Genomic DNA, 14437 nt, shown 5'->3' on the forward strand with positions numbered 1-14437 from the left:
ATATATATATATATATATATATATATAATTTCACGACATATATATATGTATATATATTTCACGACATATATATACACATATATATATATATATATATATATATATATTATATAATATAATGCCATTACGTTTTTGCGCGATGAAATTGAACACTGATATCTTGGTATATTTACTGTGTATTCATGCGTAATATGAAATTAAGTAAAGAAGACCTTTCGCGTGATTTGCAGATATTTGTTACATTGTTGCGGCCCCCTCGGAGCTATACATGGAATGGCTGTGATGGCTATACTGTGTTTAACAGTCCACTTAGTTTGCCTGGGAAATTCACATAAAATAGGTCACAATTCTGCGCAATCTCAAAGCAGGCGTAGAGAGCTCTCTCTATCTGCATGTCGTAAAAGAGGAAGCGTCAGAACTCTGTCTCGGTGGTGCATTAAACCGACAGGGCCTACGGCTGTTGGCTGTGCTGCTCGACTTACCGTTCTTCTAAAAACGCTATTGTTTTTGAGATGTACATCAGCATGAAGCCGTCGACAGTGTTGGCTGCTCTTATATTCATCCTACAACCAGTAGAACACAGGTAAGTAACATATGTTTGATAGTACAGGAAAAATACCTGCATTCGGTGAATTCTGCTGAAATTGCAGAATAGGCAGCAGCTGGACGATGACTGTTTCCAGCTTTTCATATTTATTGGATGTTGTTATTGTTTTTATTGTTGATGATGTTTTTTGTTTGTTTTAGTTTGATGTTTGGGAGTCTTTGTTGTAGTTTTGTTTTTGCCCTGGCATATTGACACAATTGTCATTTTTGAATCGTTGACGCTTCAATTAATGAGAGCAGCCGTTGAAAGCGTTTGCAGTGCAATGCAGTGTTACTTACTATTATTATTCTCCGCGTTGTCATATGAAATATGACTGCCCATTGAAAAGTGCTGAAAACTGTCAGGGTGTTTTTGCGTCTCGCACGTGCGGTCTAGTGCGTAAAAATATTCTCACGAAGGCAGTGACCAAATTCTGCTTGAGAATAACGTCGAGAGGTTGAGCGGCGAAATGTGGGTAGCGACTGCATAGTGCTCACTGGAGGTGACGGTTTTGAAAGTGTTCTGCTTCGCAGTGAAATTTCGCGCAACATATTTTTTTTATTGAAGTAGAAAGATACATGAGCGTTGGTAAGTCACACTTCCGTCTTTCTATTGTCTTCCGGCGATTTTACGACCGATATGAAGCGATTAGCAACGCCAATGAAAATTAAAAACGCGAAACACCTTTCCTTCTTCGATAGCTACTAATTTGAATTTATAATGAAAGTTATCTATTTCTCCCTGAGTCGATCGCTGGTCACTTTAAATGCTGTATTTAATATGTAGCGAGCCATCCACTGTTATCGGCTATATCAATTCTGCATTGTCACGATTGTCTATTATGCTTTTTATGAGTGTACTATTTTTAATTAGTCTCTGTTGGCATGCCTTTTCAAGAAAAGTATTTCAGAGAGTGAAACGCGCCCTGCTTCATTTGCTAGCAACATCACCCAACACGCCTGGAGTTTACCTATATCTGACAGACGTGGAAGTCCTAATATGAGCTATTTTGATTTTTGATGTGATTATAAAGTATTGTCTATTCGTTCTTTTCAAGAAATCAGGGGCCCGGGAGGTAGCGGGAAAGATGCATGAAATCGAGGCGGGTGTGGGATTCTTCAATTACAGCTAACAGACCTATATGACTAACGAGTACGAGGAAGCAAGTTTTCTTCCTGACGCAAGAAATCTGTCGCGTGCTACTACTTAAAGTATAATATAGGCCTCAAAAGTGAAAGGCTTAAACTTTTGCTCAAACTTTCCCAATTGAAACCTTCAACCATTCTTTCACCAAATCACTAATAAAAACCAGGGGTCACCGTGCAAAGTTTGGAATTAGCGAGACAAATTACCCGCCATCCCTGTGTTAACTCAATGGGGTAAAACAAATTTTGGATTTTTGAAAAACTGAGACGGTGAAAGTTTTCTTTATCCAAGAAGAGCTTTAAAATGATCCCCCGCAAGTGGTAGATTAGAAAAGAATTGTAGAAATTTGAGAGTCTGAATATCTGTCCCCGGGGCGCGTTCTGCCTTACAGTGGCATCAAATTAACTTCATCCATATATTCCTCCCCTTTTTACCTCTGTTTAAAAACTTTTGAGCCTAGGAAGGGTATTTTGCTATTACTCGTCTCGCATTCTGCTCCCGACAAACACCTTGTTGAAATTTATCACTGACAATGATCTCATATACAACGAACCAACCACTATCCCAATCCCCGAAATATAAAACAAAATGTGGTCTGTTTCTTTGTACTCGTATGCCAAATCTAGACCACCCATATCATTATAATTATATATGTTTATAAGACTAGTCATGTTACAGTCATTTACTCCAAAGACCAAAAATGTGACTTGCATGCCTTCAAAGGTAGTGAAATAAGGCATCGAAAACTGTAAAGCTTGCTAGTTCCCTCAAAGCTGTATGTGCATGGAGGTAGTACAGCTCATCGTATGGATTAGCCATACTTTCAAACAAACTCTGTTCCGACAGCACATATTATTATAAGACGTGGTATTTTTTGTTATCACACTGATCAAATCTCAACCCAAGTAAAATTTACCTGGTATCTTATCTTATCTTTCCGGTAGAGATTGTAATAACTGATGGCCCACACACATCGCTCCTGGTTAATTATCGTCCGTGCAGCCCAAACCAGATGACCCCAGAGTCAAGGGCAATCTAATACTTTTGATCGGATCTGATAAGCTGTTCCCCACAACAGCACGGTAGATCTAGAGTAGCCGTGACTTAAGACAGAAATCTCTGAAGATCTAGCATCGTTGATGTTACACACATGTATGCACACGGCTAGTAGTTAATCCCATTCAAACATCATACGGCAACCGATATTCTCAATTCGCAAACCGCAAAAGCAGGAGACCTTCACGCATTCACGCTATCTTAGATCATGGTCATCATAACGAAAATATGACAAGGATAGCGGATCTACAACCTACTATTCCCAGATTCAAGTTATTGCGTATGCATATATTCTAATCAACATGCACTGGGTGTCACAATTAATCAATTGAGCCTTGCCCAAACGATATGATGTATATGTATATGGTGATTAAATTCTGTAACTGTATGAAATATAAATGATTATTTATAGTATTTTCTCATGTGATATATCATGTTGTAAACAGTAATGTTTTGTGTAAGTTGAAACATTAGCTCTTTATTTGCTCTCCATGATGTTGGTCGAAGGCCATTGGTACGGCTTTTATCTGTTGCTACAAGGGTTTGAGACGATTTTATATGTATATAGCGATTAAAGTCTGTGACTGTATGATCCTTTATCGTATTTCCTCATGTGATGTATCATGTTGTGAACTGTAATCTTTTGTGTAAGTTGAAACGTTAGCCTTTTATTTGCCCTCCATGATGTTGGTCAAAGGCCATTCGTACGGCTTTCAGCTGTTGCTTCAAGAGGTTTGAGACGATTTAAAATGTAGCACTTCAGTTGTATGTAAATTTTATTCACAGTTGCAATGTATGCTACTGCCTGTACTGCGCATTCTGTTTTCGATACTTCGAACCCTCACACTCTAACCAATGTGACGCCTGATCTAGTGAATGTGTGGCACTCTTAATTCACCAAAAAGCTGCGTCGATCTCGATATCATATCTGTTCGTTAAACTAAAATAACTCAGGCATGAGGACCTCGGCTACAAGACAGACATTGAAACGAAATTAGGAACCATCCGTGCCGTGTGAGACAGAACTGATGTTGTTGCGATGCGTTCGGCTGGAAAAGTTATGATTTATATCCTTTAAATAGGTGCTATTACCAGAACGAGATTAACATACTGCAAGGAAAGAGGCTTTCCGCTATGAATGGCGAACTAAATGCAAACGTATATGAAACAGATTTCTAGTATAGTAATTTTGCCTATTAATGATCTTTTTTTCATATTATGTACAAGATAATTCTTCTTTTTTGTTGACATGGTTTAAAATGATGTTATACCATGTGACATGAAAAAACAATGTGGCGGTTGTCCATTATACACTTGTAGGATGTGTATGCCAAAGTGTTCAACCAGCTAACAAATATACATCTGATGACTAAAGCAATAACCCTTGCCGCAGGCGGGTATACATTACATTTGGTTATACAATGCGCAACCCCAATCCACTTACACTTTTATGAAAAAACATTAGAGTGGATTGTACAGTTTAAGAAAACAATAACTATGCTTGAAATACTGATTAAAACACTTGGGAAAAATTTGCTGTATTCAGGCGACGAAGTTATGATAGTTTGGGTTTGGGTGATGCATTGTATTTTCGTCAGATCCGTCAGTACCTTTGGGAAGAGAACGCGAGGCAAATATACTATGCTGTATAAATGTTTGTGTGAGTCATGCATAATTTGAATACATTTTCACGTAATAAACGAGGGACCTAAGAGCAATTATTGTCCACGGCCTTTTGTACATTCAATTTATTGATTCAAGGAATGCCGTGGTTGAGATGTTTGGATGATTGCCCCGTATTGTTCATTGAACAGAATATTGCTCTCTCATATTTCAGTCTTCCGAGAGTCACAATCGCATCATCCTATGTATATCACAATATAATAGACCATACTTATTAGAGAAAATCGGGCATTGGCGAGATATCTGATTCTCTGTTTGATGATTCATGTGATGAGTTAGAGACCCTAATTTGCTATTGTGGCCTTGAACAATACACTTCACTAGTCCTTGTTTCGTTTGGTTATGGGTACCTATGATTTGGCTTTTGTCTGTTGAATGATGGAATTACAATGGTTAATCAAGCTGTTTTCTCAAATATGTCCTCCTTCTTTTGAAATACGTTTGCTTAAATGGCCCACAAGAGTAATCGATGATGATGATGATGATGATGATGATATATTATCGTCACTATTATTGTTGTTGTTATTAATTTCGTAGTTGTCATTATATATTTGTAATCGTTATCAATTCGACTTTTCGTTTACGGTAAGTCGAAGGAATGCAAAATGTTTTTCTCATAAAGTATTTAGAGCTGCACGGACGATAATTAACCAGGAGCGATGTCTGTGGGCCATCAGTTATTACAATCTCTACCAGTAAAAATAATCGACAAAATAGTAATTAATTAAGGTCGACCAATTAGCACAATGTGAAGTTAAAAAAAATGTTGAATCAATGATGCCGTTTGCAGAGATGTAAATTGTTTCCGACCTAGCAGCAAGGCATGACTAACATTGATGAGGTTTCACTTATTCAGAGGATAGGAGGAAATAAATTTGCAATCAATCACAAGGCAGCTCATACAGTTCAGAATCGACCTTCACAAATCGAAAGACCCATTGTCTGTTTTTAATTAGCCTGTATTGAAAACGATGTAGAATAACAGTATTGCCAGTGATTACACTTTAATGTTAAAAGGACTTTTACATTAGAAAATCGCAGTAGCATCGTCATTATCTTTCAACAATCGTCGACCAATTTTGCAATTTGCATCCGGGTCCCTGAAGTGCAAGAATTCTCCAGTTGATGATTTCATACATTGTCTAGGCGAAACTGTTTTCTTATATCCCCTCAGCTTTATCGCTGCAGAGTCTGCTCTACGTGTTTTGCCTTTTAATAGAGTTGATTTTGATTTTACTGCGATATTGGAACACAAAACTACGAAAGTTTAATTTACGAAATCTGATGATATTCAATGTCAATGGCTGGAAGTTATCTGGAGCAGGGGTGAATTTTCACTCTATATGTGTCTGAATTCCTGCCACGCTGCCATGTTGTCCATCGCGAGTAAGGCCCAGTGAAATCTTTGAGGTTAAATGTAGCCACACGAAGAGAACAGTTGCCGCTTAAAATGATGAAACAGACAGTTCCCTGTATGGTTTGACTACGTTTTGAACAGTGGTTGCACAGGGTGAGACAGATTGCTATCAACGAAGATAGTTTTAATTGCACCTCGTTTTACTGAAATAGCTGATCACGTTTCCATGTGGTATCGATGGAATTCATCTGGGGACTTTAACCGCTGGTATGATAAAATATCACATTACATATTATGATTACAAATTTTTTTAGATATGTGGGAGGTATGACATATATTTATAGTAGCCGCCAGGGTCTCTTAAAGTAATCCTAAGATTTTTAAGAACGCCGTGTAGCTGCGACAACTAATCTCGTTTCTCCGTCAGTGACCTTTAACCTTCGTCTAACTTTGGATGTATCAACAACCAGCTTCCTTTTCTGTAGAAGCCAAAACACTAATTTTGTTTCATAATAATTTTCATAGCTTAGGCTGAACAAGGTTACGCAGTTATCAATAAAATATCAAGTTTGATTTTTTCATTAAACAGAGAGACAAGTTTTTTTTCTTTTCTTGGTAAGTTTCAAACCGACGGTCGGACTGTAGTGGGTGATCGATAAGTAAACAGGGAAGCTATATTGTGATCTGGAAAGCATTTTAGAGCGAGTTGATGGTCACCATTGATTCTCATTAAAAGGAAACGAAAATATACAATTTTAACGTATACATTACAGATAAATGTACATGTCATTCGAAAAGTCAACCTTGCGATCAAAGGGGGAAAAGAAGCGGAATTTTATATCGTTGATTTCTATTGCCGAACATTCACAATGTAAGCAGCTTGGATTTAGCATGCATTGAGACAAAAACATCAACATTATGATTGGTTATAGTACATCAAGAATCACAGAGTAATATCATAGACAGAGTGGCAACAGCTATTGTTTAAGGCGTGAAGCGGTTACGTAAGCAATCCATGTTTGCCTCGCCTCACGAAGCTCTTGGCTCTCTTTTCCGAAGAGGGCCGACCATGCACCCTTCGGTAATTTTCGGATTTTCACCAATTGTTAAGCGAAAGTATGTTCGACAAAGCTTGTGTTGTTGTTGTCGTGTGGTGCTGATCGGAATCGATGTGCTGGCGAAAACGGGAGTGTTTTGAACTTCAGGAAATTGGGTTTTACCGTTTTAAAAATTCCTCTCATATTTTTATGTATATATAATGAGTGTGTTTTGAACCAAATTTGAAAGTCTTTTATCGATACTGTCTGGTTTTACTCAATGGTTTACGGTCAGTCATACCTTCTTTTACACGTGCGCCAAGCAAGGACATGTTTATGAACTGCTGGCGTGTTATGTTTTGATTGGCGTGAAGCAGTGTTTCTGGCCTGAGAGCTCACAAAGTAACTATGGTTGCTACGCGACTGGCAGCACGATGCCATCTCGTCGTATGTTTCGCATAATCTCGTGTAATTATCAACCACAAACCAAGCCTCCAAAATTTTAACACCTTTTAAGCTCATTTTAATATGAAAAGCCAATAGTCTACCGAGACGACCATGGAACAAAAGGCATGCAAGTGTTGCCACTCTGTCCATGTTACTCTGTGGTTATAGTACATCAAGAATCACGGAACGAGGGTAAAAGAAGAACTGTGTCGAATCTTATACTCTATTTACAGTTGACCTGGTAATGTAAAATCTGAAGTAGATTTATTACTGCACTTCTACGAAAAGTTAAAGACCAATTTGTAAACGCTACTTCGACCAGGAGATTTTATAAAGATCAGCTGTTCACATCGAGGCATAACACGATACCCTAGAGGGAAACGTTCAGTTGCCCCCTCTCAAGCACTCTTACTTAAAAATTCAGATAGTTCGTAAGCTCGTTAAGCCTTCAAATCTCGGTTATCATGCAACCCACTAGGAAATTGGACGCTGCCGGGGGTTCGTAAGGTATAGACGCACCGGGGACAGATATTCGGACTCTCAAACTTTTTTCAATTTTTTTTCTGATCTACCACTTGTGGAGGTTCATTTTAAAGCTCTTGGTGTAAGAAAACTTTTCACTAGCTGCGCTTTTCAAAAATCGAATTTTTTACTCCATAGAGTTACCACAGGGATGGCGGTAATTTTGAATTTCAAATATCGGTAAATCTTGATTAATTTGATTCTCTACTTCGGAATCAAACTTTGCACTGTGACTCCGGATTTTTATTCTTGATTTTGATAGAGAATAATTGAATATTCTTTGAGGAAAGTTTGAACAAAAGTTTAAGTCTTTCACTTTCGAGGCGCATACTACCGTAAGCATTCAAATCCCGTTTATCATGCAACCCACAAGGCAATTGGATGCTGTCGGAGGGGGGGGGGGTTCTTAACGATGAAGTAAGTATCTGATTACTAACGAGGGGATGAAAATCTTCGAATAATAAATGGTGGTCACGTGTTATCTCAAGGCAACTCGGCGACCATTCATGGCAATAATATTATTCGCCGGTGTCAACATTTAATAAATGAGAGAGCTAAAATCAAGTGAATGTGTTAAATCTCCTGACGTCGGGCTAGTGGTCTCCTGCCTCAAGGGTATAGTACCTCGGTTGGCCTATAATGTTTTAATTACACATCTCTTTTACCCAATGTTTACTCAAATTTTTGTATATTTATTTGCAAATAACAAATATATGCTTTATTTCCACGATAGACCAAATCCGTTCAAGAAATATTATATATTATAGCCCAAATAAAGGACTATGCACTTGAGGGCTGATGATCATTGGCCGCCGTACAGAGAACATCTTCATATGATCACTCGCCTTGACGTTCATTAATACCTTGTTTGGGCTATTGTTTTGTTATTACATGCCTCTCTTACATCCTTTAACACCAACTTTTTGTGTTTATTTTCATTTACAAATAATGTGCTGTATTTCCATGGTAGACGAAAATCAATCAAAGATTATCGTCAACGAATGGCGCATTGATATCATTAAATCACCATTAACCTGTTTATCTACTTTTTATTTGGTACCAAAATCGAGTGTATACCCGACTGCGGCGGGGGTTATTGCTATTACATTATATCAGCTTGTGCGTCTCTGTCGTCTTGTTCGGGTATTCGCGTCATTTTGAGCCACAAATGCATAAAAAACGTCGTCTGAGAGATCGAACGGCGGAAATTCAGCGCCCGAGACCGAGCATTGACTAAGTTGGGATTACGTTGACAACAAGTATCGAACGACAACACGAATTACGTTCATAAAGATTGCCTTTTTATACATTATACAACCTGTAATATATTACAACACAAACACTAACTTGTTAAGAACAACCTGCTGCAGACACAGAAAACGGGTCAAGAGTTCCAAGCAAATAACAGTAATTTTTTCCCTTAAATTTACATGAGAACCTGGCTTTTTTGGAATACTAAAAATAGATTTGGGTAATAGTTAAATAATAACACATGAGAGCGAGGGCAATATCACGATTTATTGCCTGCCCAAGGGATGGTGGTCATGATCGAAATACTGATGATGCCCGAGCCGTAGGCGAGGGCATCATCAGTATTTCGATCATGACCACCAGCCCGAGGGCAGGCAAAAATCGTGATATTGCCCTAGCTCTCATGTGTTATTATTTTTATTACACCGAACAAGCAAACATGCAAAGAAACAAAAACACAAAGCTTTCTTCGAGTACAGTTCGCCTTCTGTGTCCGAACCTCATCGTAAAATGTTGTCAGTGTCTAGGGTTGCCGCTGAAATTTGCCGATCTCCTCGGTGGCGTATCCAAATTTGTTGCTTGCATAGTCGCTGAACACAGAAATTGCATTCCTTGTTGCCATTTTCATTCGTTTGCTGTTTACTTGCATCAAAATATCGTCTAACTCTGCCGATGACAGCTCTGCATGACATTTTGCAGCCATAAGTTGCCAACTGCAAAGTACAACAAGCGAACAACAATTTGCTTTGCGCAGAAAGGATGCGCAGCAGTAAGTAAATGACGTCATCCATGTAATATCAAATGCAGAGGGCATCATCAAGTTCGCAGAGGGCATCATCACATTCGCAGAGGGCATCATCACGTTCTTTTACATGTCACGTGAGTCGTGTTTAACCAATGGCAGTGCATGTTGAATGAGTGAGGTGTAATAATTAAATAATAACACATGAGAGTGAGGGCATCATCGTATTTCGATCATGACCACCATCCCTTGGGCAGGCAATAAATCGTGATATTGCCCTAGCTCTCATGTGTTATTATTTTTATTACACCGAACAAGCAAACATGCAAAGAAACAAAAACACAAAGACTTCTTCGAGTACAGTTCGCCTTCTGAGTCCGGACCTCAGCGTAAAATGTCAGTGCCGAGTCTAGGGTTGCTGCTAAAGTTTGCCGATCTCCTCGGTGGCGTATCCAAATTTGTTGCTAGCATAGTCGCTGAACAGAGAAATTGCATTCCTTGTTGCCATTTTTGTTCGTTTGCTGTTTACCTGCATCAAAATATCGTCTAACTGTGCCGGTGACAGCTCTGCATGACGTTTCGCAGCCATAAGTTGCCAACTGCAAAGTACAACAAGCGAACGACAATTTGTTTTGCGCAGAAAGGATGCGCAGTAAGTAAAATGACGTCATCCATGTAATATCAAATGCAGAGGGCATCATCAAGTTCGCAGAGGGCATCATCACGTTCTTTTACATGTCACGTGAGTCGTGTTTAACCAATGGCAGTGCACGCTGAATGAGTTAGGTGTAATAATCATTCTTCACCCAACGCGTCAACAGTCGCAACATTCAGAGGTGGTAGTACTGGTACATTGAAGTTATACCTGCTATTTTGATGAATAATGCGGACATTAACTTAACCATAAAACGTGTGCTTTTGAAATAATCTTGAAGTGGCATGACTGAAACTATGATGAACAGTTTTGCAGTTTTTTGCCCGATTCAGTGAGAGCTGGACGGTGACACTGCTCGTTACATCTGAAGTCAACTGTCGTCGTACTCGCAGGAGCTGTCGCATTATTATTTTGAACTACTTTTAATAGTCTACATCGTTGGAACACCATGGTCTGTTCAATATAGCCCAAAATTTAGGAAAGAATATCTGTCATGACTTTACTCTGAGGAAGTAGTCAACGTATTTGTGTATGAACGAACACAAGCTTCTTTTAATGAGCGGTGCGTGACGCGATTTCCGCTGAATCAAGCAAAGTGCATGCTATTATTTGTGTGCATCATACACAAATGCGCTGTTTCGTGAGATTTCTTTCATCATCGACCAAAACTTATTTTCACCAAGAGGTGAGTTACAAAACCATACTTTATTTGTGTATCGAAAGTCGGACTTCGGTCTTTGAAACGAAGCGGCCTTTTTTTGGGTCGACTTCAGATAGGTACAGTGCAAATGTACCGACCGGGGAATGTTCGAATCTGCTGGTTTAGTGGCCCGCTTTAGCATCGGTGGAATGAGCTCTTGTCCAATCGGAATGGCGCATGGTAGCATGATATACAATAATGGTTTCAATTTGTTACCTTCAATTTTAATGATGCATATATCACTCATTATGTAATATTATTATAATTAAGTTTAAAATTTTATACGTTTTTACGGATACAGCCTCATACGATGCAGACGATTTTTTGATTACCGCCATACGTGAGATTAAAGTCCAATTAGTAAATAATTCGTCCTAATTTTTGCAAGTAATTACTTATTTCCTTCAATGCAGATATAAAAAGAATCAATTAAATAAACGAATAAAGAATAGACTATTAAATGAATAAATAAATGGATAAACAATTAAATTGACGAGGTAGTTCCTAAGCCATAATTAACTGAAGAGAATAACTTTGAATGCTAATGTTTCCATTGTCTGACATTTAGAAAAAGGTTATTTAATTAAACTTCCTTAAGCTTGTTACTTCATTTACACGGCTTGATTTCGATAACATCGGAATTCTATGACGGTCACCGTATGTCAGACCTTTTACCATCTGGCACCATAAAGGCTATATAGAAAAGCCTGGCAAGTTAATTTTTCAACTAGTTTACGAGCGATATAATCCTTAATCACCTAAAACGACAGCTTGAGAGGTACTGCTAATTACATTACTTAATATTTCCAACTCAACGTTGATCATAAATTCTTTTCATCGGCTGATCGGGGCACAAAGCAAGAAACTAATCTATTTGATACACGATGAAAAGAAATATCTATCCTCGGGTACAGTATGTGCCCGTTGTTTGAAAAGTTGTTCCGATGCACTTCCAGCGGGAGGGCAAATCTCCCCGTGACATATGAAGATATTCGTATACAGATTTCACGACAGATAGGCGTTACTTACTTGTCGGTGTGATATATGTAACTGGAAATTATCTGTTAGGGATCAGATTTCATGCAATGTGAGACGGTCTTTACATATGACCTCTTAGGCTAATTAACAGGTTTGAAGTATTTGAACCTGTGCTGGAAGCTCCCATTGTGGTCGTCCAAGAGCATAAGAAAATTATTAGGGCGAGGAGAGGGAGGCTTATGTGAGCAGTGAACGGATATGTGTAGGGAATAGAGGGCAATTGGGATTCTGTGTAAGGGCACGTGCAACAAAATCAGATAACATGTGAGAGAACTGACGGCCACCTCTTTCACTTGCTGAAATCTTTACGTTTTATTCATTTTACATCTAAGGCAGCATTTGCCTCAAAACCGTGAAAGTTAAACTTTTGCTGAAACTTGCCGCAAGGAAACTTGAAAGCATTCTGTGGAAATGCCAAGGACGACCGAAGGTTCCAAGTTGTTGAACTCGATGAATAGAATGTGACAATAGCAAATGTGTAGTGGGCTAACGAAGACATATCGACCATTTTTTCTACTGAGAATGTTTGCACAATATAAACAAGTGAGCTCAACCGTTCTGGAGCTGTTTGTCAGGGAAAGCTTTAACAAGGGAATTAGAACGTGCTTTTTGACAAATAAAATGTAAATTATTCAATATCAGCTACTCATTTTCATTCCGAAAGAACTTAATCATGTATTTAGTTCTTTGTCGCTTGGGGCTGATAAAAAATCTTATGAAAAATATATATCCCTTGCCCTTTCTTACTGTACAAAATGCAAAAACTTCACAGAGGAGAGTGTCCAGATATGTTTGAAATGACAGCTACTCGATATCAGTTGGATATGTCACCAGCTAAGTGACAAATCTAGGTATATGAATGGAGATCTACAATACGCGCAAAAACAAACAAGATCCGGTACCAGTTCATTTCAATTCACCAAATCACCAAATAGCCGACTTCAAAATAATTGGACTTGAAAAACATGGAACAATAAGTGATATAGACTAACACTTGAAACATTCTGGATAAAAAAACTAGACACCCATGGAAATAATGGTATCAACCGAAGACAATAGACCATTTGGATCATGTGACATCACATGACAGGACAGCAGAGGAATGAAATGGACAGGGCCTACTGAAGCAGCCCAGGAAAGACTGGGCGAAACGTCTTGGCCAGGAACATCCTCCGATTTACTACCATAGACAAAAAACTGCCAAATATATATATATATATATATAATATATATATATATATATATATATATATATATATATATATATATATATATATATATATATATATATATATATATATATATATATGGCATATATATAAATACACACACACATATATATATATATATATATATATATATATATATATATATATATATATATATATATATATATATATGTAGTTACAAAGGTTTTGTTGACCCTTTGGCATAATATGAAATAGACATATTATTATTTAATTGGGGTGTTTTTAACATTATCAGGCGTAACTATCAGCTATTAGCAGTAATATCAGTCAACGAAAAAGAGATCAATTCTGCAAAAGTTGAAACATTGTCCAGCAGATGGTCAGATATAGTCAAAACAACTCATCAACGCATATCCACACTGCCGCTCCGCTGTCTGGAACGTATCACTTGCTGTCAAATACAAGGCTTTTCATAATTTATAAATTTTTGAATTGACATGCATCGTTAATAAATAAGCAAGTATTTTCTCAACATACCAAACTTTATTGCGAAGGAACTATGTAAAAAAATTGCAACTCGGATTGCTAGTATGTAGCCTTGGATAACAGACATGGTGTGTGTGGATCGGGTTGTGTTGTTTTGACCACTTCTGACCTTCTGCTATAGAAAATGTTTCAACTTTTGCATAGTTGATCCCTTTATGATCAACTCATATTACCGCTTCGCTGATAATTGAACCTGGCAGTATTGGCAGCACCTCGATTTAGACAATGAGTCTAGTTCGTCTAAATACCAACGGCCAATGCAAACTACTGTATGTATCCATTCATCTGTGATTCCTTCCGCTCTGATTCAACACAAATATTATCTAATTACTATGACGATTCAACACCTTGGGATTAAACTTTGTTCAGTGTTTGTAGGTTACTTAAATCAGTTGGTCTAGGCATGATGATGAGAAGAGTTGTTTATGTTCACTTTTCAGTTTGTTTTCTTGTTCAGGATAAATTGAAAGGAGAGAAAGAA

At 38.0% G+C, this 14437-nt stretch overlaps 1 protein-coding gene across 2 annotated transcripts in view; it reads left to right on the forward strand.

The window, feature by feature from the left end:
- Nucleotides 1-361: 361 nt before the first annotated feature.
- LOC139121764 (glycine receptor subunit alpha-1-like) overlaps nucleotides 362-14437 on the forward strand; it is a 98385-nt gene continuing 84309 nt past the window's right edge. The window contains exon 1 of one of the 2 annotated variants that reach the window (XM_070686903.1): nucleotides 362-583. In XM_070686903.1, the coding sequence (XP_070543004.1) occupies nucleotides 513-583 (71 nt within the window). In that variant the 5' untranslated portion in view covers nucleotides 362-512. The remainder of the gene's footprint in view (nucleotides 584-14437) is intronic. The other variant, XM_070686904.1, reaches the window with a different exon arrangement.

The sequence above is a fragment of the Ptychodera flava genome, chromosome 21, assembly GCF_041260155.1.
Source record: "Ptychodera flava strain L36383 chromosome 21, AS_Pfla_20210202, whole genome shotgun sequence".
NCBI lineage: Eukaryota > Metazoa > Hemichordata > Enteropneusta > Ptychoderidae > Ptychodera > Ptychodera flava.